General features: G+C 29.3%; 1 protein-coding gene across 1 annotated transcript in view; it reads right to left on the bottom strand.

Moving 5' to 3' along the window:
• The window catches only part of Rab14 (RAS oncogene family member Rab14), a 91,213-nt gene that overhangs the window by 21,939 nt on the left and 42,242 nt on the right, over nucleotides 1-27,032 (bottom strand). The window contains exon 4 of the mRNA XM_075356545.1: nucleotides 6,642-6,759. Coding sequence (XP_075212660.1) covers nucleotides 6,642-6,759 — 118 coding nt within the window. The remainder of the gene's footprint in view (nucleotides 1-6,641; nucleotides 6,760-27,032) is intronic.

The following is a 27,032-nucleotide window of genomic DNA, read 5'->3' as shown; positions in this document are numbered from 1 at the left end:
GGCGACCTGGGCGCTACTCACCAAAAACATATATACGGCCACATTTCAATTTTTTAACCCAATATCTCACAGTTGTCATAGATGGTGAAAAGTCCCTCTTCATAATGAAATTTGATTTCAAATTTTTTGAGTTGTCAACTGAAAATTCTATATTTGTGTATGGGCTAATTAGATTTCTGATGTGTAGTTATTGTTGGATGTGGTGATATACTGGCCCCATACATTCTCTGTGCTACTGCAGAATATGACTGGTGGAGCGGGGAAGAACATGACTTCCTCATCTTTAGAAAGATCGAGGTCATGTGACCTTCACTCACAACATGATTTCAAATTTATTATAAGCTGAATAATGCTACTTCTAATGCAAGGACAGTCATCATATCATCCTAAGAGGGCACGACACTGCCTTCAACTTAGGTCATTGAGAATCTACAACTTGTTATAGATTAAATTGAGAATCTTACATTTTGACAGTCCATTGTGTATATGTTTACTTTTTAAATTCTTAAAGGTGGATAATGTTATAAATTTTGTTCATAATAATCAAACACAATTTATTAATAGATATTTATCCTGTATTGCAAACTGTCTGGTAAAATTTAAAAAAAAAATCACTTTTTAAGAAATGTAAGGCAGTAACCCCAGAATGTAAAGGTGTCAAACACAAACCAGAATTTATTTGAGGCAACTGAACATATGAGTATAAGGTGTTAAGTTTATCTGGGGAAGCAGAAAGGCATCAAGGCTTACTATTTCCAATTACTCACAGCCTACCTCTAACTCTGTTAGTCAGAATGACAGATTGGCCAATACTTAAGTGCCATTGTGCAGGAAATTATTAAATCTATAAACGAAAATTTATAAAAAGCACGTGTTTACTTTCATGAAACTATAAACCTGTTTTTATTATTAATAAGCCATACATTATTATTAACTCGTTCTAATTATATATTATCATTTAATGTTCTTATCTTGAATAAGTTAATATTTTCAGTTAGGTTTTTTAACTAAGAGTCAAAATAGCAGAAATAAATGAACATCTATGAAATTTGGCAGTCTATATAATTTCCAGATGTTCAGGTTTGTGTTTGTTCTAAAAAGTGAATAATTTTTGTAGATGAAAGTTTTACATCAAAACCAAGGATCTGCTTAGGAAATATTCTACTAAATTATAATGCAATTTCATGAATCAACTATAGGTATATGTATGTAAGTAATGGCTAAAGAGAAATCTACTTGACTAATTTCATAAACTTAAGTGAAAATGTAAAGGATCAAATAAATACATGCCACATCCTAAATTTACTGAAAAACAATATTAAACTACTAAAGTTTAAAAATGAACAGTTAAAATCTTTAATCAATCTATTAAAAATAAATATCAAAGCTCATTCTAACAGTTCTAATGAAGATGATACATTATGGTTAAAAAGAAATTGTTATTGTTTTAGGTCACTTTTAAGTAATCTAAAAAAAAGAATTTAGTTATTACTGTTAAATTATCTGTTACTAAACAAGTCAAAATCTTTTGATGTGAAAAAATTTCACATCAAAAGAACGTTAGAAATGAATTATAAAATCATTATCAGCAATGTAATATCAGCCTTGCAAGTACCCCAAATAAAAAAAGACTAATTTTACAAAATAAAGTGTGTGGTAACTGGTGATAGCTTATTAACTGGTGGTAACAGGGTAGTCCAATTAAACAGTTAAGACATTAAAGTTAGAGTTTAATGTTTATCATGGAACTACCGTAGAACACATTCTTGCTGCAGTTGTAATAGAAATGATATTGGTGTACTACGTTCAAATGGAAATGACAGTTTGTAAAAATAGAGCTAAAAAATTTGTTTCTAAAGAAAAATTATATTTTTTTTAATAACATGTTAATGATGGTCAATGACTTAAAACTATTATAGTTTCTTCTACTGTTAATACAGAAGTACAAAATAATAATAAAAAACTGTGTATAAGTTTAGATGTATAATGTGATGACTTACCTGCTTAGTGCAAATTTAAATTCTACAAACACACACTCAAATTAAATAAAAAATCCCTTTCGACATGCCAGAAGCCAGAGGTAGATTTTACCAATGCTAAGTAGGGGATAAAAAAGATTTCCACCTTAAAGCTAAGAAAAACTTCAAATTTATTCAATACAATGGTTGCATGTGAAAAAAATTTTTACATGTTTAGCATACAACGAGCCCCATCCATCTTACAATTCCAACAACATTTTTGTCATCCCTTGTCGTAAGGGTTGGTCATATAAAAAACTTTTAGGTAATGTTTAGAGGAAAAATGACTACTTCAAACCAATTCGATACTGCGCTTATTAAGGAAGGTATGATTTTTTTTTTGTCTTTGAAACCCCATTTTTTCTACCCCCTGGGCCAATGGTTGGTGATATAAAAAAACATTACTTGATAAGTTTTAGGCCCTTACCCAAAGAATAGTAGGAATAAACGAATTCAATACTTCATTTAATAAGAAAGTTATAGCAATATTTTGTTTTTTGAAAAAGTCCCCCCCATGGTCAGATATTGCCCATTAACAAACTTGACTGAGATTTTGGGTTGTTATATTTTATGTATCAATTTGAAAGTGATTAGCGCAAGATTACAGCAGTTATCATGTCCACAAGAAAGTGAAATATATATATATATAAATGTATATAAAAACTTTTGAACTGAAGGTGGTTTTGGGGTCTGGGGGATGTGAAATGCAAAAATATGGTGAAATTTTCCGGAAGTCGAATCATGGTACCCATTACAGTAGGTAGCTTTCTTATGAAATCTATCTAACAGCTTTGATAAATTATACATTACTCACAAGATAAACTGATATGATATTTTTGAATTAGTTGGAATTATTAATAAATGGCAGAGATTTTACCAAATATTTAATTACTATTTCAATATCGATTGTCCAATGGTGAAAACATTTTGTGATTTTTCATAGGAATAAATAAATCAGGTTAGATTACAAAGGATGGACTTGTTTTGACAAAATAAACTACTAAATCTTTTCCAACATGGATTCAGAATACATAAGCCCACAACTGCTTCAACAGAGTTTATAAAAAGCAGTACTTCACTTGACTAAAGAAACATATCATGTATAAGATCTACTAAATCAAGACACCTTAAATATAAGTTAAATAATGGATAATTTTTTTAAAGCAGTTAAGGAACTGATCAGTACTGAAAGTAATAAACCCAAACATGAAATCCAAATTATTCTTACAATAAACAAAAATGCACATAGTTAACTAAAAATGTATGACTTACTAAGTAAACCATGTATGTCAACAAAGATTAAATTTTGAGTGATTTTGTTTGATTAAATGTTGTTTGATGGCTTCAATGATTTTAACAATGAGTGATTTACTTGAACAAAGGGTTGCAGTTAAATTCTAAGTTGAATTTGGCTAAATTTTACCATAAGACAAAATGATTCAAGAGGCTTACAAGGAAGACTCTCTCAATGGCACACAATGTTATGAATGGTCAAGAATCTACTGAAGACAATGCTCATCTACAAAGACTATTGATATCAATTTACATGTCCCACTTTGCCCAAGTAAAGATACTAAAGATATGGTCATACACTACTTTTCTGATTTCAGACCCAATGAATATTCCTATTCAATTTAGTGTCATATAATTGTGAAAAAAAACCTGAGTTAAATAGCATTCCCAGTCTTTATCTAATGCTTTCATAAAATTCCTCATTAGTCCTAGTTTTAAATGAAACAATGGTAAAACTTGATGAGGCTCAATATGTGGAGCATTCCAACCATTTTGCTAATGTGGAGTGAAATATTTTTTTTGCCCAGACTTTATGTTAATGGATAGCACAACTGTGCTACATACTCAAGAAACAATATTTTATAAAGCTACCCTGTAGTTAGAGAAGAGGTTCAATCATTTTCAGGTTAATATAGATTTGCCTTAAGTGTTCATCAACCCTCAACAGCTTTCAAAGTAAGTACGTGAAATACTTTCTCTGATTCCTTCATTCTTACAGGATGAACTACTAGTATTGAGGAAAGCTTACTTGAATTATGCATTAGATGTATAAATAAATGTCAATCATCAATAATCAACAGCATACCCAGGTAACATCACAGCAGAAACAAATTAATCCAACCATAGAAAGTATTTCATTAAATTTTGGTTTCTATTTCTTTGCAATAAAATTTTAGTAAGACTAATAAATTTCACTCGAACTGTGAAACTAAGAGTTATACTTCTTGTTTAGAAAAATACAGAGTGTTTCAGTTCATAATGCAAATATATTTTTACAACAGCATGTAGTTAGACCAGTAAAATTAGTCATATAGAAAATCATGAATAAACATAATTACTAAAACGATACAGGTATGTATGTGCACACCTAAAATCATAATGATATAACACAACACACCGATTTTAGACAGTGGTAGCTTGCAAACATAATGTGATTGGGTATTCTGGAATATATACAGAGTGTCCCATATAAAACGCAACCCATCGATCACTCATCCATGAAATTTCAAAAGTCAAGCTTACTCCCCTACTGAAATGGACTCGTCCAACATCTGAACATCGCGGCAATGCAGTAGAACACTACCAATAGTAACAACAATGCAATCATAACGTTCAGTATATTGCTAGAGACAAGATGGTGTTTTCGCTAGATGAACGTGTTTTCATTGTTGAGTCGTACTTCAGTACGAAATCAGTGATTGCAGTGCAAGATTTGTTTCGCCATAAGTACCCAGATAAATCAGCTCCTAACAAAACATCAGTATTAAGGTTAGTTGCAAAATTTAGAGAGACTGGTTCTGTTAATAACAAGGAACACAAAAGATCTGCATCAGTGTTGAATACAGATACAGTCACTGAAATCAAAGACCGATTACTTGCCTAGCCAAATAAATCGATCAGATGTTTGTCTGCTGAAATTAATTTGTCTAAATCAACTGTTCATCGAGCGACCAAACAATTACAATTACGACCTTATCGCATTCAAACGGTTCATCAACTTCTTGAGCCCGACAAAGAAAAACGACTACAATATTGTCAACGGTTCCATCGATTTCTGCGTGAGGGAATTAATGTTATGGATTCGTTATTTTTCACAGATGAAGCATGGTTTCATTTAGATGGTTATGTAAACAGCCAAAACAGTAGAATTTGGAGTGCTGAAAATCCCCATGTTTATCACGAAAAACAATTATACCCGCAGAAGTTGGGCGTGTGGTGCGCGATGTCGTGGAAGAAAATCATCGGTCCTATTTTTTTTCGAGTACACCATTAATGCAGAACGATATCAGGATATTTTATTTCAGTTCATTACACTCTTGGAAGAGGAAGACAGACACCGCTGGCTACAACATGACGGTGCGTCATCGCACTACGCAGGTTCAACTTCTGATTTTGTTGAGGAATTCTTTGGTAATCGTGTTATCGGTCGAGGCTTGTGGACCAACATCTCCAGATTTGACTGCGGCGGATTTTTTTCTACGGGGTTACCTCAAAGAAAAAGCCTACAGCAACAAACCACGAACACTTGAACAATCGAAAGTCAATATTGAACAAGCTGTATTAAATATCCAGCCACAAACTTTGAAAAAAGTTGCAAAAAACGCTGTAAAAAGAATTGAAGCTTGTATTCAAGAAGATGGTGACCACTTCCAACATTTACTCTAAATGTAAGGTAATGGATGGTAATAATAAAAATTACATTTACATTTACCCATGCCTTTTTATTACTTCAATACTTACCAATATAAGGTTGGGTTGCGTTTTATATGGGACACCCCCCCTGTACTTCGATTTGGCATGAAAAATAATACATAAATTTTTTGGAGCTCACTTTCCAGCTCCAAAAATTCTGCTGACCGGTGTTACAAAGGGATAATTTTTGTTATATTTAATACAATTTAAGAGAGTAACATTACTGAGCAATCACTGATGAGTGTCAAGTTTAGTTCAAATCTTTAGCAAGCCAAAGCTGATTTAACTGCTTCCTCTGTATCACTTAAGTTATGGGATGGTGGAAGCTAATATGCTGTTGCCAGTACACTTTAGATAATTTGTTTTTTTGGTTTTTTTTTCGGTGTAAGTCTCTATAGCAGTAAGTAAAATATCTTAATTACTAGACTGTTTCAATTGCAAGAATTTTTTCACCAGGCCTTTAAACATTATAATCATAACGTGAAAAGATTTTATACTGTTTATAATATTTAACATTAGATTTTGCACATATAAAAATGGTGATTAATATACTTTAGTAGAGAAAATAAATCTCAAAAATAAAACCAAATAAACAAATTTTGTAGTAACTCTACGGGTTCATCAATAACTAGCAAGCTATCATTTTACATCATAGAAACCAAGAAAAATCAACATCAGCAAAACAGCACTGGCACTGGGCTTTCTGACTTAGAGGCGATCACAAATGATGAAGGCTGTTTGAATTGGGCACTAAACAGTTAAAATAATGTATGATCCCCACTCACAATCTTACAATCTGTAATGGGTATTAGGTCTTTAAGGATAAGGGAAAAACTCTCCTTTTGTACCAATAACAATCAAATAAGGCTGCTACAAACATAATCACTTTAAAAATGATTACATTTACAGTATACTTACAGTGCTAGGGTTAGTTAAGTTACGAGTATCTGTCAACCAACTGCTAAGGTGGTTATACGTAGACCTCCGGGTAATATCGTAAACCATTAATGCACCCGCAGCACCACGATAATATGACCTGTACAATAAAACAAAATCAGACCATTATATAAAAAAACACACTTTTAAAAGATTTATTAATAAAAACACTAATATAATCAAAAGCTCAATCAGTTCATCAGATAAATTAATCAATGATGGCAGTGAAAAAAATTTGTTTTAAATCATTCAAAGTTTGTATAGTAATGCTGTAATGGTTTGTGAAATTTCAGAAAGTAATATTAATAATAATAAAATAATAATGCTTTATTTCTCTAAATATATACATAAAAAAAAAGGATTACATTTGTACCACCAATTTTACAGTTTGTTTTACAAAACATCCGCTGAAATTGAACTGCAAAAAATCTGATGTGGACATCACATGACTTCCTTGTACGCCTACTATTAAATTGCATACACACATTTCTTTAAAATTAAAAATTTACAAAAAAATTTTTTAATTCTATCACTAATAAATTTTTATTTTTTTATTATTATTATTTATTGTAAAAATCTTTTTAATTTATTATTAACAAATCAATATTTTTAAATTAAAAAAAAGTAAAAAAAAATAAGGAAGGAAATGAAGTTAAATTCGAAATGATGTATGTGCCTTCCCCTTGTAAGATCCAAATATTTTGTTAATTAAAATTTTATTTGGCTATAACTCTGGGACCAATGAAAATAAGTACCACTTATGATATATCATTGAAAAGCTCTCGATGAGAACTTATAACAGCAGTTAAGAAAAAGTCCAAAATCCATTTTTTTTGATTTTGGGCTTTTATTAAATTATTGGTCAAGTCAATTGCAATCAAAAGGGGAGGTGCACACCTAGATGTTACAACAGTCCTAAATCCAAAATTTCTCCTTTACTTTGTAAAAGGAAGTAAAAAAACAAAAATAAAAAAAAATAATTAAAGAAAACAACAATAAATGAAATAAATTAATAAACAAAATTCAGTCAATTCCCAACCATCACCAATTAGATTAATCACATTGCAGATAATCTGTTGTTATATTGTACTGTACATAAAACATGTTCAATGTCCAATGTTCATGAGAGAAAATGAAAATAACAAACGTGATAAAAAAATGAAAAGCGATGTCAATGATTATGTGGAATACCTGGAAAAACAAGTTAATGTGCTTTTAACAGACTAACTGATTTTGTGAAGGCTGCAATTGCAAATGCATTAAAAGTAAAAAAATAAAAGCAAAGTGGCTGACTATTTCAAAAAATGTATAAAATATATCCAATGAATGTATTTAAAAATTAATTTTACATTCATAATTCAAATTGTCATATTTTATTATTTCACAGACATATTAAAACTTTGATAACAAATATTTCTATTTTAAGTGTACAATTTTCTAATTTTCAAATCTACATTAATGGAACACTTATTCATATTAGAACATTAGGGGTGTTTTAGTATGGGGTGTTTGTTTGAGTAGGGCGGGGGGTTTGAGTTTGGGAGGGGGTTTGTTATTTTATGTTTATGTTCTCCTAATGTTCATATTTTCTGTGAATTTTGAGCCACCCATTCATTATCATGGATAATCAATCAGTCATCAACTGTAAAATGAAATAAAATAATCCTATAATTAAAGGTCACGCAGATTAGGAAAATCATTATCTTCAAATGCTACTGTAATGACTAAATAAATACTTCTTAACACCACCATTATTGTATTAATAGTCTAGATTATCCCAATTACATAAAAAAAATTGTTTCATTCAATCTGTGTCAGTTAATGATAAAATAATTACATCTGTGTTACAACCAAAATTATGAGTTATCCTACCTTAAGTAAAATAAATGTATCTTTAATTTTAACAAAAATAACACTGATTTCTTTTATTTATCCAAGCCAAAATCAGTAACGATATGCGAACAATTTATACACACAAATATAGATAACTCACTTAGCAATCATTTAATATTAAATTTAATTTTCCGACAAAAATATACCTAAGGATATTTTTCATTGATAAATAGATGTAATGCATACGTTTAATACAACAGGACTTCTCACTATTATATGCTATTTTAATTCAAATTCATACCTAAATATTTTTCTATTCCTAATATATATATTACAATCTGTTCAACCACTGAATAATAAGCAACCCCATGAGAATGATATGTATGACATGTAAATGAGTCTTGAATAGACTCAGGCTGACCATTCCTGAAATGTGTGGTTAATTAAAGATCAATCAACAAAAGTGCGTCAGTATCTACTGCCTAGTATCCAAATCCACATAAAAGTAACTTACCTTTACTAGGATTTAAGATTTGAACCTCAGAACCTTCAACTTTAAAAATCAGGTATTAAACAGGTGATTTGCAATGACAATTTTACCTCTAGACCAATTCGATGGGTTAGTAGATTTTAGTTTTTTTTTTAACTTGCGCAGAAAATAAATTAATTTTTACAGAAAGTTAACATTTAAATTTCACTAAAAGTAATATATTAAAATAATATCAGATACTATCAATAATTACTTATTCCAATCTACTTTTCAACAATTTCTCCCATCTATGCGTGCATGTGTGTACATAATATAATGCCAAACTTACCCAGTCCATCATTAACACACTTGAAAAACAGCTGTTTCAACATTTCATTCTGCTTGAACCAGTTTCATCTATATTCAACAAGAACTGGAAAAGTAACAAAATGAAGAAATCTTCATTTTCGCACAGATTACATGGTGAGCATGTCAATTTCTATCACATACCCATGGTTTGAAGCTCAAATTTATCAGCCTCCTCTTTCTTTCACTATCCATTTTTTGCTAATTAACTATTTTATCAATAAAAGAAGAATTCTTTTATTCAATATCTTTCTCTTAGTTAGAAATGACACACGACTTCAAAATCTTTCTAATTCACTCTTTCAGTTACTAAAATTCTTAAACATAAATTATTTTTTTGTCCCTCCTGCTTTTTTCTATATCTACCAATTCCTTAACCAAAAACATATTTTTCTTTTCAATTACTTCAGGAAAAAATTTAATCAATCATTAATCACCCATCCTTAAGTGTTAGGTTACATAATCACATTACAGCTTTAAATAAAGGCATCTCCCTTGTCACATTGTAAACAATGGTCAGGCATACTCATAGGAAATGAAAGCAATCACTTCACAAAATATGTTATAACCTCTACCAATTCATACTGCTTAAATCATCCAACTTGTGCTACATAACAAGTTAAAGAATGAGATGCACTGATTTACTCAGCAACATCCTACTCCAACTTACACTTAAAACTATTTTATTTCTGAAAAGTTTATGTTCCAAGGATTTTCAAAATTCAAGGAAGGTGTTAAATATGCACCTTAATATTTATAACCATTTATAGCAGCTCACTTCCTCTCCTCTATAGATCTATCCATTTTCCCTTAACTTCTAAGTATCCATTAACTTTGATTACACAAATTTACACTTAAGCAAACAGTATAGTATTTTTCTAGATTATTTAGTATGTAATACAGACCTAAAATAAAATCTGACCATAACCAACATTACTTGTATAAAGTGTGGCCCTTTTTAATTTCCCCTTTATCAAACAGCCTCCTCGTACTTCCTCATGCATTTTATTTAAAAATAAAGAGAAAAGCAAGAGATTTAGCAAATCGTCTTGTCAGACTCCTGTAATCATAGTAAATTCTTCTAAAAATTTAATTTACAACACAATTAAAGCACATAGCTAAAAAACACATTTAGCTTTCCCCTTTTCTCTGCTGTAATTTAAAGTAAATGATGAGAAAAAAATTGTTTGCTATGGAACAAGCTTGAAATTCATTTAACACTCCATTTTCTATAACCAATAACTATTATCAACTGTAATAATAATTCTGAAAAAAAGTTTTGCCAATGTATCTGTGATGAAATATTTCTGTAGTAGTTATTAAATTCACATCTCCTATTACAAAATAGCTTTTTTAAAACTATCAGGTACCAGTTAATAAAATTTTATTACATAACTTCAAAATTTTAATTTATAAACAGTCAGGGACACATTTATAAAATTCATAAGGAACATTATCTTCTCCTGATGTCTTATAAATCTTTGTTTTTTTAATACCCTTTTTAGTTCTTCCATCTCAAAATCTGAATCTAAAATTTAATTTTGAATGTATCGTGCTGTGGACTGTATTCCTATTCACTTTCAATGGGAAGTTCAATAAAATGAAAATAAGAGATCCATTAATTAGCCGCCACATCATTGCAAATAGAATTTGTTTGATTTCTGAATTTATTCCTTGCATTTCAAAATTCTATCAATTACAGGTAGTGAATAAGACATTACATACTTTACTTCAATAACTTTTACATCTATCCTCGCACAAAGTTTTGTAAACGTTTTTCCTTAATAAACATTTTTCATATACAGAAAATCAGATCTCATAAACAAATTTAATAAATACATAATTATCGAGCCATTTTTATTTCTACACATCATCCATTTTATCAGAGTGACATCTTAACTTCATTTTCATTAAAAGCCTCTAGTGATAGTAGCACTCTCAAACATTTTTTGTTTTTTATTTACTGTGTTACCATTCATGGAATTCAAATACAGTAAACTATCTTTAAAAAATTTTAAAGGTGAATTAAAAAAGCATACTAATATTTTTACAAACAAGCACACTATAATTAAAATTTGTGCGACTCTTTCATAATACTGACATCAAAAATTTAATTTAAAATTTTAAGAAATATATTTTACAGATTAAAATACTTGCCACTTTTGAAAGATGTAGTTTTTCTAAGGAAATTTATCACTTAGAATCACAAAAAACACAGGTATTTTATTTAAACAAAACCTGTTCAAGCAGTACTTCAATTATTCAAAAGTCTCCAATAAGTACCGTTTCTCAACTAAAAATTTTAATAAACTTTACATAGGTTTTATTATAGACACTTATATATATATACACTCTACATAGTTATACTATATACAAAAGTAACACATATCCCACTCTAAAATAAGATTTGCTACAAAGGCTATTTACTAAATTGAACTCAAACTGTAAAATCGTTGGAAGTAAACCAGAATATATAACCTCATTACAGAGCTATTCTGTTAATTGCAGTGATCAGTGAAACAGGAATCCTGTCATTATCTTGGCAAGCGAGATGCACAGGAAGATTTATTTTTTACAAACTGAGATCCATTATAAACTGTATCGAGCTTAAGCAAACAATGCAATGAATGACAGCAATGCGGGATAGTGGTGCCATAAACAAATTTGCAGAGGTACATGGAAATGCACATCAAGCAGGGAAGGGAAATATTCAACTGAATGGCGTTCAGCAGAAAGGAACTAATATTTTTCAGTTATCGTGGTTTAAAGTATGCATAAAGGAACTGAGAAACATTAGTACTTTTTCTTGTTTTAAAGTATAAGTGATACTGAAAATTGTAAGCTCCACAGAGGCACTGAATTTTACTTCAGTAATTGGTTTATTTTTCTCTCTTTTTTTAACGTAAATTTCAAATATTTTCCTTTCATAATTTTACTTTTTTTTTGAGGGCTGATTCATATCAGCTATTTTATGGTTAATGTAATACTAGATCAGAAATGAAGCAGATGTTTGGTTCTTTTTTCTGAAACAGTTATAATAAGTTACTTTATAAAATATATATATATAAGCAACAATGGACCAATAAAACAACTCTAAACCCTTTTTAAAAACTATTTCTATCTTTACAGAAATTCAATACACAATATTAAATTGAACCATTACTTATTGAAATTAAATCAATATATCACACTTTTAAATATAAATTTAACAGATATATTGGTTTTCCATAAAAACAAAAATGTCACTATGAAAAACTTTAATCAAATCACATAAAAAACCACACCAGTTGTAATGTCAATCAAAATATTACAAACTAAGCTGGACTTAATTGGAAATGTGAATGCAAACTTGTACTATAAAAATAAATATCACTATTAAATTTTATTGTCATTAATATTCAAAAAAAAATTTAAAATACTAATTAATAAAATACACTGAAATACCTAAGTTAAATAAAACGTACAAAAACTTATTTAACTAAAGTTCAGTGGTAGAAATAATTTAATTTAATTTAAATACAACACTAAATTGTGTTTTAATTAAAAACACAGATTTTACCAAATTGAATATACTTTAAAAATAACATAAAAGTATTAAAAAATCATCAATATGTTTGCAATATATATATATATATATATGGCAAGTTTAAAGCATGAACTAATATACACCATATTAACTGTAAAAGGTAATGAACTACTTGAATCATATCTAAACCAAATAAATATCGCAAGGTATTAAAACAATCTGAATATGGTCAACTTTCTGGTAAACATAGTCACTTCTATGTTTCATATCCATATCAAAATTTATGATGTCACAATAACTAAATGTCATCAGTCATCATCAACCGATTGACTGCCAGTAATTGACTGATAAAAATTTTAAAAAATGTTTTTCTCTGGGTATCAAATGCATGCATAGACTTAATTTCCTTCAATAAAAGAGCACAAATATATTTTACGTTCCTCCAGGTTGTTAATAGAAGTCTCTGAAACTTTAATGAACTTTCCTTTTCCTGCTTAACTTTGGTATGTTGATCGATATCAATTTCTTAAAGTATAATTTTTTTGTTTTTCTTACTGTTTCTAGTTTCTTGGGCCAAATTAATTCCTTGAGATGATAACGTTTGTTTTTTTTACCTTTTTTCTAAAGAGCCATATCAATTTTATTAAGTCAGATTCAGAATTAGATTGAATTTTCAGAATTTGAGTTTGATTCAGTCTTTGAACAAATCTTCATAGATTTCTTTTTTACCAAATTTCTCAAGTGAAGTCAATTAGTTTTTCATTTTTGGAATTTACTTACGAGAGGTAATCTCTAAAGTAAAAACTATTTCATTGTAAAAATATGTATTCTGAAAACTTTATAAATATTTCTTATTTCTCTTAAACTACATACCTTACATTACTTCTTTGTATAATCGCTACATGAATTAAAACATTTATCATAGCGGTACACCAGCTTCAATATATCCCCTTTGTATTCTTCTGCCACCAGTCCATTTAGCCACTGATTAACAGCATTTTTATGTTAATCATCACCCGAGAATTACTTACCACTCAAAAATTCTTTCAATTTCCCTAACAAATGGTAATCAGAAGGAGCTAAGTCCGGGTTATATGGTAGGTGATCATAAATTTCCTATCCAAATGTTCTCAGCAAATCATGTGTCAAACCTGCAACATGTAGACGTGCATTATCATGCAACAGGACGATGCTGTCGGTCAGCCACCCATGTCACTGATTTTGAATGGCTCGCTGTAAGTTACGTAGAGTTTCGCAGGAGAGTTCTGCTCTTACAGTCATTCCATGTGACATGAAAACAATCAGCAGTATTATGTCAAACCAATCCCAAAAGTTTGCGTCCAAATGGCTGTGGCTTGACCTTTGTTGGTCTGGTTGGTGATTGAGGATGACGCATAATATGAATATTAGAGCAAAGAAGAGAGGCAAAAAGCGGAATAAGACAATGGAGAAATGAATGCACCTAGATACTCAGAGAAGTACTCACCTACCTAGATAAAGAGCAACTGAGAAGTTTGAGACAGGATACTACTTCTAAATCATTCCTTTACCAATAAATTCTGAAAATTTAATGGCAATTTGGTGTATATTTTATGAGTGACAAAGGAAAAACGTACTTGATCAAAGAGAACAGTAGAATAACAGTGAACATTGATTAATGAATCAACACATCAATTAACAATTATTGAATCAAGGTGTGAAAATAATTTATCATTGGGATTGATGTTCCAATGCTGTTGACATTGGTAATTAGTTAAAATGAAGATGCAGAAGACTTAATTGGTATAATAGAAGAGATATACAACTTAGTGAAACAATAATGGTTTTACTATAAACAATGATTATATAGTAGGTATAAAAGAAAATGTAATTTTAAATGAAAATACTGCTCACAGACTAACCATGAAAAATTTGAATGCACTGAATATTGTATTATTTGCTACAGCTTTAATGTTCAACTTCATAAAAATATTTTTTACTGATAAATAATCACTTGACTAATTTGTAGAAAATTTTTTTTAAATTTTAAGTTACTTGTAACTTTTTATAAAATTACACAGACCTATCTTTAATGACAACAAAGAGATAAGGTTTGATAAACCTATTACCAAATTTATTACATCAAATACAATTATTAATGAAAAACTACAATTATTAATGAAAAATTCAAAACAGAATTATTGGATTTGGTCAAGGGCATATTAGTTTACGAAGCGAGAACAACGCCAACATGTTGTCATTCATGTAAAAAGGAAAAATTCCAGCCGCATCTTGAAAAAATAATAATATCAAAATGTGGGTTAGTTCGAGTGATTTTTGAAGAGGATGAACTTAAGGACCAATTATTGCAAAAGATTTCACACACAAAAGTAATTTTAATGCATATTAAATTGATGAGTTAGCAAAATCCTGTGGTAAAACCATGCTTCAATTACCTACCTATCATTGCAAACTCAACCCAACTTAGTTAATTTGGAGACAAATCAAATGTTACGTAGTGTCAGAAAATCCTACTTTTAAAATATATAATGTTAAAAATTTATGCTTAAAAGCCATTGATAAAACGGGCCAGCAGGAATGGAAAAACTGTATAAAAATATGTAATGGATACTGTTGAACCAAATTATTGGGAATTGAATAATATAATAGAAAACAAAATTGAGCCTCTCATTGTATCTCTTCATTCTGACAGCACTATGGATTTCTCGCAAACAGGTAACAAAAAATGAACTGTATTTAATATAATAGAAATTTAATCTACAATATTAGGGAACAAATTTACTGTTAATGGACAATTGAGAATTTCATAACTCTTAAAAAACTCAAGGAAACTACGTGAAAATAAACAATCTTAATGAATAAAATACAGTACAACCCCATCTAACAGGGCTTCCAGATTATCCAGACCGATATTGGGAAAGGCATTTTCAATTTTTTTTAAATAAAATATGTATTGTAAAACAGCAGTACATAGTAAATTAAAATTTTTAAACTATATTAAATAAATATAGTGGTAGGCCTACTGTATAATGTATCCATTTTATTGGCAGTTACTTTTTATCACAGTTTTTATGGACTGTATACAGTGAAATCTCCTTACTCATGATTTCATAATTTGCGGTGCAATATTTTGCGATGTCTTTTCTATATTCACGCCTAAAATTTTCCGTATTTGTATACATGTACGCATTTGTAATGTAGCGACATTAAAAATAGAAATATTAAAAGATTTAATGGCGCAGGTAGAGTATGAACGTGAAAAGGTATAATATAATCCCTAGAAAACAGTTTAATGTCAAAAATACTTACTGAAAGTATTAAACTAGCCCGTGAACTTATCAGTTTTTTGTAGATGCTGATCCATCTTTGAATAAAAGCTTTAAGTGTAAATTTGAAGATCCATGCAAGAATACACAGACCTTCACACGGATTTAAAGACAAGGAAAAATTACAAATTTTTGTAAAAGCAATCCAAAATACTGTAGGTTAATTTTGAGAATTTCCTTTACAGTAATTTTAGTTTTGGCATACTTAGCACTGTTTTCTTGACTTTAAGGAGATTACAAAGTACGATCTGAACATGAAATACAGTTTTCTAATACAGTACACACTATACGAACTATAGTGATTTTTTAAATCAAACAGTTCGGTAAGTGCTTACGAGTAAATTAGGAGTTATACTGTATTTTGTTAAATATTTTTTGTGTAGTGTACCTGTGTACTGTACTAAACTGGTGCTTAGAATTAATTCTGCCATATGTATTTCATCAATAACATCACCCTGAGGAGGTACACATAAGTTTTCTTCATTTTACACAGAACTTAACCATTAATGAGATCAGTTCCGTTCTGTATTCGCAGGATTTTTACGGTCTCTAACTCCCGCAAATAAGGAGATTTCACTGTACTTATTAAAAGTACATACGTATTTGGTTTCAGATAAATCACCGTACCGTAAACGTTTACTTTTTTGAGAATAGAGTTATCGTGTAATATTTTTGTACAGTAGTTATAATGACAGTGACGTAATGTTAATGACCGAATGTATAGGCCTATACACTCTGTCGTACACTACTTTAGTAAACTTTTATTTTGAAAAGCATTGCAGTACCAGTATTCATTGAACATTGTAATCGTAAGGTGTAGTTTGCTACAGTAATAATTGTGATTGAAATTTTGTATTCTGCAACATTTAGTGAATGGCAACTAAATGAAATATGGTAGTGATTTCCATGGAATAAAAACTGCGCTAAAGGGAATTTTTAAAAAAAATGTGATGAATTAGATGTAGGAAACCAAACTGTTTAGAACTGGAAAAAACATAGAAAAGAGATGAAGATTTCTGTTCAAAAATGGCGGCTAAAAATAGTTTAGGCAACAGGGCGACTATCTGAACAGCAAAAAATAGCTAGACGAAGCTTTATTTATGTGGTTTACCCAAGAGAGGGAGGGAGCACAGGGTTCCTACATCAAGTGCCATTTTACAATCTAAGTCTTTAATTTTAAATGACAAATTAGGTGGTGATCCACCATTCACAGCAAGTTCAGGTTGGTTAGATAGGTGGAAGGCTTGCCACGGAATACAACTCAGTGTATCAGGGGAGAGTTTATCAGGGGATCACACTGCTAGCAAAAATTATAAAATACCTTTAGACCAAGAAATAATAGAAGTCTTCAAACGACATTATCGGAAAAAATTACTTATAAAACTTATTGAAAGAAATAATGAGTAAGGTGAAGTAAATGTTTTAGATTAACTTGAATAAATAATATTCAAACAGTAATTTACGAGCGTGCTTCAGCACGGAACGAAATTAATGCTTCTACTTTGAAAAAGTGTTGGAACAAAATCTGGCAAGAAATGAAATCTGAATCTAACACTGAGACGACTGCTGATTAAACAACAGTTCCTTAAAACAACTTATTCATCATTTAGAAGATGAAGATGTAGCTGAATGGATGGGCTACAAAGAAGATATAGATAACCAAAGATGATGATATCATGTTAGCATGTTCTTCAAATTCACATCCCGATATCGAAAACACAGAAGACAGTTCAGTTGACGAATACCTCTAGGAAGAAACGCAAGTGATGTCTCACAGAGAAGCTATATATGCTTAAAAAGCTATTTCGTATTTTGAAATTAAAATGAAAAGTCTACCCATCTACTGCTTACCCTAAAGTGTTTACAAGCTCAAGCAGAAAAAATACTGAGCATCATCATTAAAGCAAAAAACTATGAAGGATTTTCTTAAAAGTAAATAAATGCTGATGTAGCTTAAATTTGAATTTGTATTTCAATTGCTATGTAAGTTATTTGTTAAGGTGTACTAAGCTGATTTTAAGTTTCAACATCGTACATTAATACTGTAATGATTTCATTAAGCTGTAGTATACGTATTATACATTTTCGGATTATCCAGACTTTCGTTCTACTGGACAATGCCCAGTCCCATTTAGTCTGGTTAAACAGGGATGTACTGTATTCATATGTTATCAGATGTGGCAGAAAAGGTAAGAAATATTTATTTATACTCATAAATATTTTATATTTTTTATACATTTTATATATATATAAATTCATATTTATACATATAATTTTTTTTTTTTTTTATAAAATATAATAGCACGTGATTACTTTATATTAAAGTCAGATAGTTTCTTTTATTTGCATCTGGATTTAGAGGAGATGTTTGTGAATCGGCCACCTGAACCCTCATACGTGCAGTCTGTTCACTTGAACAGAATTAACTATTGAGCTAACTGAATTAGGTATAAAATCAATTACTCTAAACTGAGTGATTCCCTTGTACAAAAGAATTAGTTTGACATGTTTGTTGACTACAGTGACAAAAAACCTGATTGAAAAATTTGTCGTAGTGTTCATAGACAAAGTACTAAATATATAAAGCAAGCAATAGAAACGTATCTCATAATGACGATATATCTCATAAAAAAGAGCTCTAAAATCTTGGATTGCAACTGGTAGAGTCAATTAATGTTAGGGATAAAATGAGTAGAAAATTACTAAAAGAGACATTCAATAACTTCAAAAAAGTATACAAATTAAAAAATGTACTTAATTAACTAATAGAAGTAATCAAAAGAAGCTATTATCAAACCAAACTAGTCACACAAAAAAAAATAATACTAATAAACTTTGGGAATATACAAAAAATTGTATAGATAACAAAACAAATTCAGGTTAGTTTTAACAAACTCATCAAATCTTTGTCAATGTGGGTAAACTCCATGTGCTAATGATTTCTTCACTACCTTGAAATAACCTAGTATCAAAATACACTAAACTGAATTTCAAAATGAGCCCTTTGTTTTTTCTCAACCCAGAGACAAAGAATGAAGTTGAAAATGTAATCTTTACATCAAAAACTTATTTGAGTCAGGGCCTAATGGAATAAGCAATGGCACAATTAAATTATGTAGCTAAAATTATTTCTTCACCATACTCTTTTTATCATACACAAATGTTTTGAAACTGCTCATTTTTCCCTAGTCATTTCAAAAAGCAATAGCTAAACCTACCACTTTATGATACCAGTTTAATGCAAGATTTTAGGGCTCTTTTTTTTTGTAAGATACACAATGTTTCTGTTGCTTACTTATATCTTGCCAATTTAACTATGAACACTTTACTAATCTTTCAACAGAGTTATCTCTGTAATCAACAACAAACACGTCAAACCAGCTCTCTTGTAACAGGAAATTACTCAATTTAGAGTAATTTATTTTAGTAATTTTTTTTATCATATTTAATATTTCTATTTAAATTTTTTACAATAGACATACGAATGCTAGTAGAATAATAATTTTTTTAATAGGTTAGTTTTATTATTCAAAAAGGGTGAGCCAAAAAAACCCTGAAAATTATAGGTCAATTAGTTTGATTAGCAATCTTTCTAAAATATTGGAAAACCGATTAAAATTAGAGTATGTGAATATATTAAAGAACATCAACTTAAAGAGCCAAATCAGTTTGATTTTCAAATCAATAAAAGCACAGAAGCTTTGCTTTTATTTTCTAGAAAAAGTTTTGATAATTTAAATATCACAAAGGATTGGTGATCTTTTTAGACTTGAAAAAAGCTTTTGATACCATTCCCCATAAACTTTTTCTTTCCTTTTCTAATTTTTTTTTTCTTTTTTTTTTTTTTTAATATGCTTACACAGAAAATCGAAAAATGTAATATTATCTACTTTACAAATAGAATTTTAAATTTTGAAAATGTCAGCTGGGAACTGGCTTGTTACTACCAAAAAGTGATTGCTGATGGTTAAGAAATGGCTATCTTAAACATTCAAGACTAAATAGAAAAAATTGTAGCTTTTTCTCCTTCTGTAAGAAAATAACCAAGAACAAATCAGATTTGAAATTTGCACATGGATTGTATCAGTGCCTCTACAAGTAAATACCCAGTGATTAAAAAAGTTAATAACAGAGATATCTTGGCATGGTTATAGGTGAAAATTTAAGATGAAGACCCACACTTTACTAACATTTATCTCTTACTTATTCTATAAACTAAAATCAATATTTAAAATTTGAGTAAATGAAATAAAATTAATATATTGTGCACTTTTACACTCAATATTACAATATGGTTTATCAGATTAGGGTGGAACTTTTGATTTTCACCTGAGCACTTTACTTATAAAGTAAAAAATGATGCTCAAAAACATATTAAATAAACATAGAATTTGTTTAAACGAAAAAATGTTTTTGGAAGTTGATGTTATGACTGTAAGACAGTTAGTTATACATTAAAAGCCTAATGAAACATATTCAAAGTATCATAGGATGTTTTAAATTATGAATGAATTATGATATTTACTATTAAGAAATGATACAAAGAAAAACATTAGGAGTATCATTCAAATTTGATCATTATACAGAGACAGTTTATTTATATTATTACAAGACTGATGAAACATGCAGCTTCAAATAATTTTTTTGAAGATCAAGAGATATCAAATATAAAATCAATAAAGAATTAATGTAATGGATTAAAAATATTTTTTTCAAATAGTTGGATTACAAATGGTTTATTTTATAAAATACTTTTAACTAATTTACCTCTTGATTTTTTTTTTTTTTGTCAAGGTATTTAATACTAAAAAGGCAATCTAATACAAAGTATTCAAGGCATCTAATATTAAAACTGCAATTAACTACTATAATTTTGTTATGCTCATGAACTAATGACAGCATTTTAACATTCCCCTTTTTAACCTAATCCTTGGCAGCAGATGATGTTTATGATGATTATTTTTTTTAGTTCAAGTGAATTTAACAAAACTGTATTAGTTATAAAAATGTATGTTTCTATTATATCGAATTTTGTAAATTACATTTTATGTATTTTAATACTTTAAAAATACGTAAAATTATGTTGACCAGTGTAATTAAGTAATTTTTTTTTTTAATAAAATCAACAAAACTGTACTTCTTTTAAAAATTTATAATGCTTGTATTGTATCAAATTCTGTATTTTATATTTTAAGGTATTTTGTTGTTGGCAATAAATAAATAAATAAATAAATATTCTTTTTTTTGTTGCCGATACCTTTTAATTTGTATATAACTCTTTAACTGTAGAATGGAAAAGATATCTCGCACCTTTGGGTGTGCAAATTAGTAATAATCGATTTATAAATTCCCTTTTGTTTGCTGATGATTTGAATACATTAGGTGAATCAGAATATGATCCAGTTGCTTGTCTATAAATTTACTAAGATAGCTGGAAAAATACAACTGTAAAGTTTCCACCAAAAATCAAAATCATGGCTTTTTTTATGACAAACCTGTTCAATCTAAAATAGTACAAAACAGTCAGATTTTGGAACAGGTGATGTCACCTGTTTTACTTATTTAGTTTGTGAAATTTCTTATTTAAAAGGTAAAGGTATATATAAAATAAGATTTGTAGATTTCAATAAGCTTGTGAAAAAGTTATAAACAACTTGAAAAAATAAAGCTTGGATTGACACAATCATGAAGTTTTATAAAGCAATAGCATTACCTACTGTTCTTTATGAAAGTGAAGTCTAAACAATGTCAAAAAAGAAAAACATGTCCAGACAGCTGAAATGAGATTTTTAAGGGAAGTGAAGGGAGTGACTAGGGTGGAAAAACACATGAATGACAGAATTACGGACAAACTCCAGGTGATGACTCTAAGTGAAACAATTAAACAGCACAGAGATCAACTGGCTGGTTCATGTCCAGAGAATGGAAGATAGGTTACCTAAACATCCATTAGATTACATTCCAAAAGGAAGGTGAAAGATTGGAAACCAAGGTTATGATGGTTTAGAACAACAGGAACAGGTTTAGAACCTAATCCTTGGCAGCAGATGATGTTTATGATGATTTTTTTTTTTAGTTCAAGTGAATTTAACAAAACTGTATTAGTTATAAAAATGTATGTTTCTATTATATCGAATTTTGTAAATTATATTTTATTTATTTTAATACTTTATATTTAATGTATGTTGTTGGAAATAAATACACTTTACAAATTTTTTTTTTAATAAAACTTGAGATTTATTTTTTATTTATTTAATTGTACACAACAGTAGTTACATAGGTAATCTTTATTATACTAAAATGTGTAACTATGAATATGGTGATAATACATAAAAAGCAAAATTCTTAAAGAAAGTCATATAGTACTAATTTTGAGGAATAAATTTAAAAAAAAATATTACATATTTTGTATGTAAGGTAAGGTTGTGTGTGGGTCACTTAGTTCACTTACTTGGATAATTGCCACTGCCACTTCATTTTCCATTTTTAAACCAATTTAAGTCTCTTCAGAATGTTACTACTCCAACTTTTGAATGTGATTTTTAGTCACCACAAAAAATTTTTCATTTTCTTAAGAATGTTGGCTGAATGGTGTTTCCCCATAAAATAATTCTATGACTTTTTTCTTTGACATTTTCAGTGTAAAGTTTGTATTGTTTAAAACATTTACAGTGATGTAAATATAGTATAGTACTTCCCTACTAACCATAGGCCTAAATCAATACACATTAAAAAATAATAATATGGTTGTCCTTACCTTAGGATAATCTCCTTTGCAAGTTCCATTACATACTGATCTCATGACATTATTAAAAATTAAATTAACTTTGCTATCTCTTCATAAGAAACATTTATCAAACCTGTTCATAATACTAAAAAGTACCCAATGTAAACCAAGTAAATCATATTAAGAATAGCTAACAACAATCAACCAAATGGGATAAACAAAGTTTGTTTTTTTCTTCTGAATGATTATGTAGTTATAGCTGCAGAACTAACCATCATAGTTCTGTTCTGCTGAATGAACAGACATTAAGATTACAAAAACTTTGTGTTCATTTTTGTTGAAAAGAAAAAGACCTTAACATGTTCAACAACATTTTCAAAATAAAAAGTGCACTGTTATTTATGGGTTGGTTCCTTATTACTGAATATGTAAAATGGTACTACTATGCATTAAGCTTCTTACCCTACAATTCAATTTTCAGGGTTGGTTCCTTACTGTTCAACACCATCCAATTGTGAGTAGTTTAATAAGCAAACAAATCACATAAAACAAATATTGATTCACAATTTCTGAAGTTTAAAATGAATTTTCACAAATCTGAAGGATCAATTCAAGAATATAAGTCAGGAAGGGTTTTCATAAGTAAAAAATGAGAGTTGAGTAAACTAACCAACAAAAAAAAACATAATTAACTTTGGGTCATAGAAACATAGTCCTACAAACTTCTTTTTAGAAAATGTTATTTATCACCAACGAACAGATGATGATAATCAATGAGCCAGATGAAACCAGATTCTCCTTCTAATTTATAGGTCTACAGTCCACAGGTCACAGGTTGTTTATATGTCCAGGCTAACCTCAGGAGCTACAGAACTGATCTCCAAAGTTCCTTCTTTGTTTAAAAATTTATTTCTTCCCAAGTGTCACAAGATATACAACAAATCATCTATTCTCCTCTAATTCCCTCTCTTAAAAAATTTCTTCATAGAGCATGATTATTAATATATAAATAAATAATAAACTATGACTATGGGAAACAATTTTGTCACACATACACAAAACATTTAGATCTGTCCTGAAGCAAGTTACTGCCAGCCAAATTTTGTAATGGTTCAAAATCCCTGAAACCCCTTCACAATAATTAGGATGAAAAAATCAAAATACTTCAAAATTTGAACTATTCTTTTCAAAACAACTTTTGGCTGTATGGACAAGAAGAAACTTTATGTTGCAGAGATTCAGGACACCTTGCCTTGTAGGATCCTTAGCCTTCTCAATTTAAAAAAAGTGTAGTTTTTTAAAAAAAAACTCCAGTATCACAGTCTGAATCCATTTTTAACTCAAGGCCCTGGCCTTCTTCTATTAAAAAGAATTAAAATACCATGATAATCTGTTTTTTCATTCAAAAATGCATTCTAAGAGAGAAGAGTGAAGCTTCAGTTTTGATCCTCCTGCCTCCAGCATCTTTAGTTCTTATAACCCCATAATATATAAAATTTGAATATTGTGACATTTTTAAATAATGTCACAATAGTCAAATTCTTATTTCATATTACAAAAAAACTGATACCCTCAAAATTAGCAATTAAAATGTAATGGTTATTGAAACTTCAGATAAAAAATATTTTTTATTAATATTATATCCTCAGGAACAAGCAAGAAACTTAATGTGTTATTCAAGTTGAGAAATCCTTGACCCCAGACTCTCTAGCCTTCTCTTAATATACAAAAATGAAATACTGCAACACACAAATAATTCTTTTTATAACACATTCTATATATGAAAAATTAATCTTAATGGTGTTAATCTTAAATTGTTTAGGCCCGCCTCCATGTTTCCCAATCCCTAGACCCCCCTTATTGACAAAAATTGACAAATTTCAAAATAAATTTTTTTTAAATGTTTTACTTTTGAAAATCAACATGAAACTTATGTGTCAAAGAGCTTAAGTCTTCTTAGACTTCCAGTTATCCTATATACTTCTACTAATTAGCAGGGCCTACATTATTAAACTGAAATGCATAGCAAAACATGTTACTTTTCAAAGCATGTTCTACCTTCAGGTTAGGAAAAGACTTAATGGGACTGCAGAAATCAAGCCCTCACGTTTTCCAGACTCTCTAATTACTCAATTAAGAGAACTATAATAATACCAATAATTTAAACATAACATTTTGGCTGCCTAGACAATGTATCCCACAACTAACAAAAAATCAAATATTCCCAAATTCAAAGTGGTCTTGTTTTTTAAAACACTGTCTATTTAAGAATAAATAGAAAAAAATTGATGCCAAAAGGTTTAGTAATGCTTGTCCTTCAGCTTTCTAGAACCCCCAAGTGTTCTCAATTAACTAACCATAAATCAATCAAATGGACAAGTAATGATTTGAATTAAACTGTTTGAAATTAAGACCCTTGCCACTAGTCCCCTTTAATTAAAAATATTAACATATTGAGGTATTCTATCTGTTCTCCTTCAGTGTGTCAAGTTCTACAGTTATAAAAAAAGCTTTGGAGCAGCCCCCTTATTCATTTATGCACCTTAAGTTACTCAGCCCCTTCCATGAACAAAAAACTAAAAATCTGAGATATTAGAACTTTATTTTCAAAACACATAAATTACAAATTTACAAAAATCCATAATTTTTCAGGTATATAAAACTCAAAGCAACTGATCTCATTATCCCCCAGACCTTGTTTCATATTACAAAAATCTGGTAGTGTTACAATTAGAACTTATAATTGAATGGTTATTGAAACTACACGTATAAATTAAATTTTTTATTATATTCTTCACAATTTTTTGTCAAAAAAAACTGCAAAACAAAACAAACTGATACATACAACCCCTTTTATTCAACAAATGTTTATTATATAAATCTAACTAGTTTTTAATTTCATTTTTTTGGCTCATCATGCAATTACAGAAAATCATATTTCAACTTGAATGAGAAGTTATCTTTACCACAATTGAAATATATTCTACATTTTAACAAACATTAACAAAAGCGTATTCCCCATCTAATTTTACTTTTCTGGTGAATATAGCTTCTATAATTATATTATAGGTTTAATTATATGATATGGTGATCATGTCAACGGCATATGGAAAATATACTCCCACAATTGAAAACTGTCCTCTGTGCACATGACGTCACTTACTGACAACTGCTAACCCGCAACATCAATTACTATGTAGAATACCTGCAGTTTATAAGCTAGTAATTTAGCATGAATTGACATTGTGATCCATGTTCTTCTGTGCATGATTTACTTTTTATTCTCATTTTAGGGAGTTTATTGTGTGTATATGTATAAAATCTGTGATGTATGTATCTAAAAACTGTGTGTAAACTGTACAGTATGTGTGTGCCTTCTGAGTTTGAATGAAGATGGATAATTTTATGAATGCAAAATGATGATGTGTGCTGTTTTTGGGTGCAATAACAATAATAAAAAACTCAAAAATAATCTTTATAAACTTGATAAGAAGGTTATGTTTCACTCATTCCCAAAAGATAGTACACAAAGAAAAATATGGGTAAACGAATGCAGCAGATAAGACAATTTTAATATCGTTCTGCAACATTTGTAGCAAACACTTTAGACCTATCACTATGAGCGAGACTAACAAAGTGAAATTTTAAATTATGAACAATTAAAAACATTGCTTCATCATCAAAAAATCAATAGTGAAAGCTGAAAAGGAAAATCTCACCATGACGGGTTCTCAGAGAGCCGAAAGCATTGTACTAAGTACATCTACAGAAGATAAAAAACTCAAACTGCTTATAGAACTGAAAAATATCTAGTTAGATAGCAAACATTTACAGGAGGAAATGTCAAAATTAAAATCAGAAAATTATTCACTGAGGCAGCAAGATAAATACGTGAAAAATAATCAGTCCAGGCAATTCAATAAACGAGAAAGAGCATTGAATGTGATCAAACTAAACACTTTTAGTGTTTAGTACCCACTAAATATGTTCAAGTGATTGAAATTCGTGGCTATTAAAAAATTGGAAGCGGCCTGTTTTTTATGATTATGAATGCAAACTTATGAAACACATAATTTTTAACATAAATATCTCAGAAACTACTGGATTAAACATCATAGCCATGACT

This window comes from Lycorma delicatula, chromosome 2 (genome assembly GCF_047948215.1).
Source record: "Lycorma delicatula isolate Av1 chromosome 2, ASM4794821v1, whole genome shotgun sequence".
Taxonomy (NCBI): Eukaryota; Metazoa; Arthropoda; class Insecta; order Hemiptera; family Fulgoridae; genus Lycorma; species Lycorma delicatula.
The sequence above is the reverse complement of the archived record's forward strand: the minus strand, read 5'-3'. Positions and strand labels throughout refer to the sequence as shown.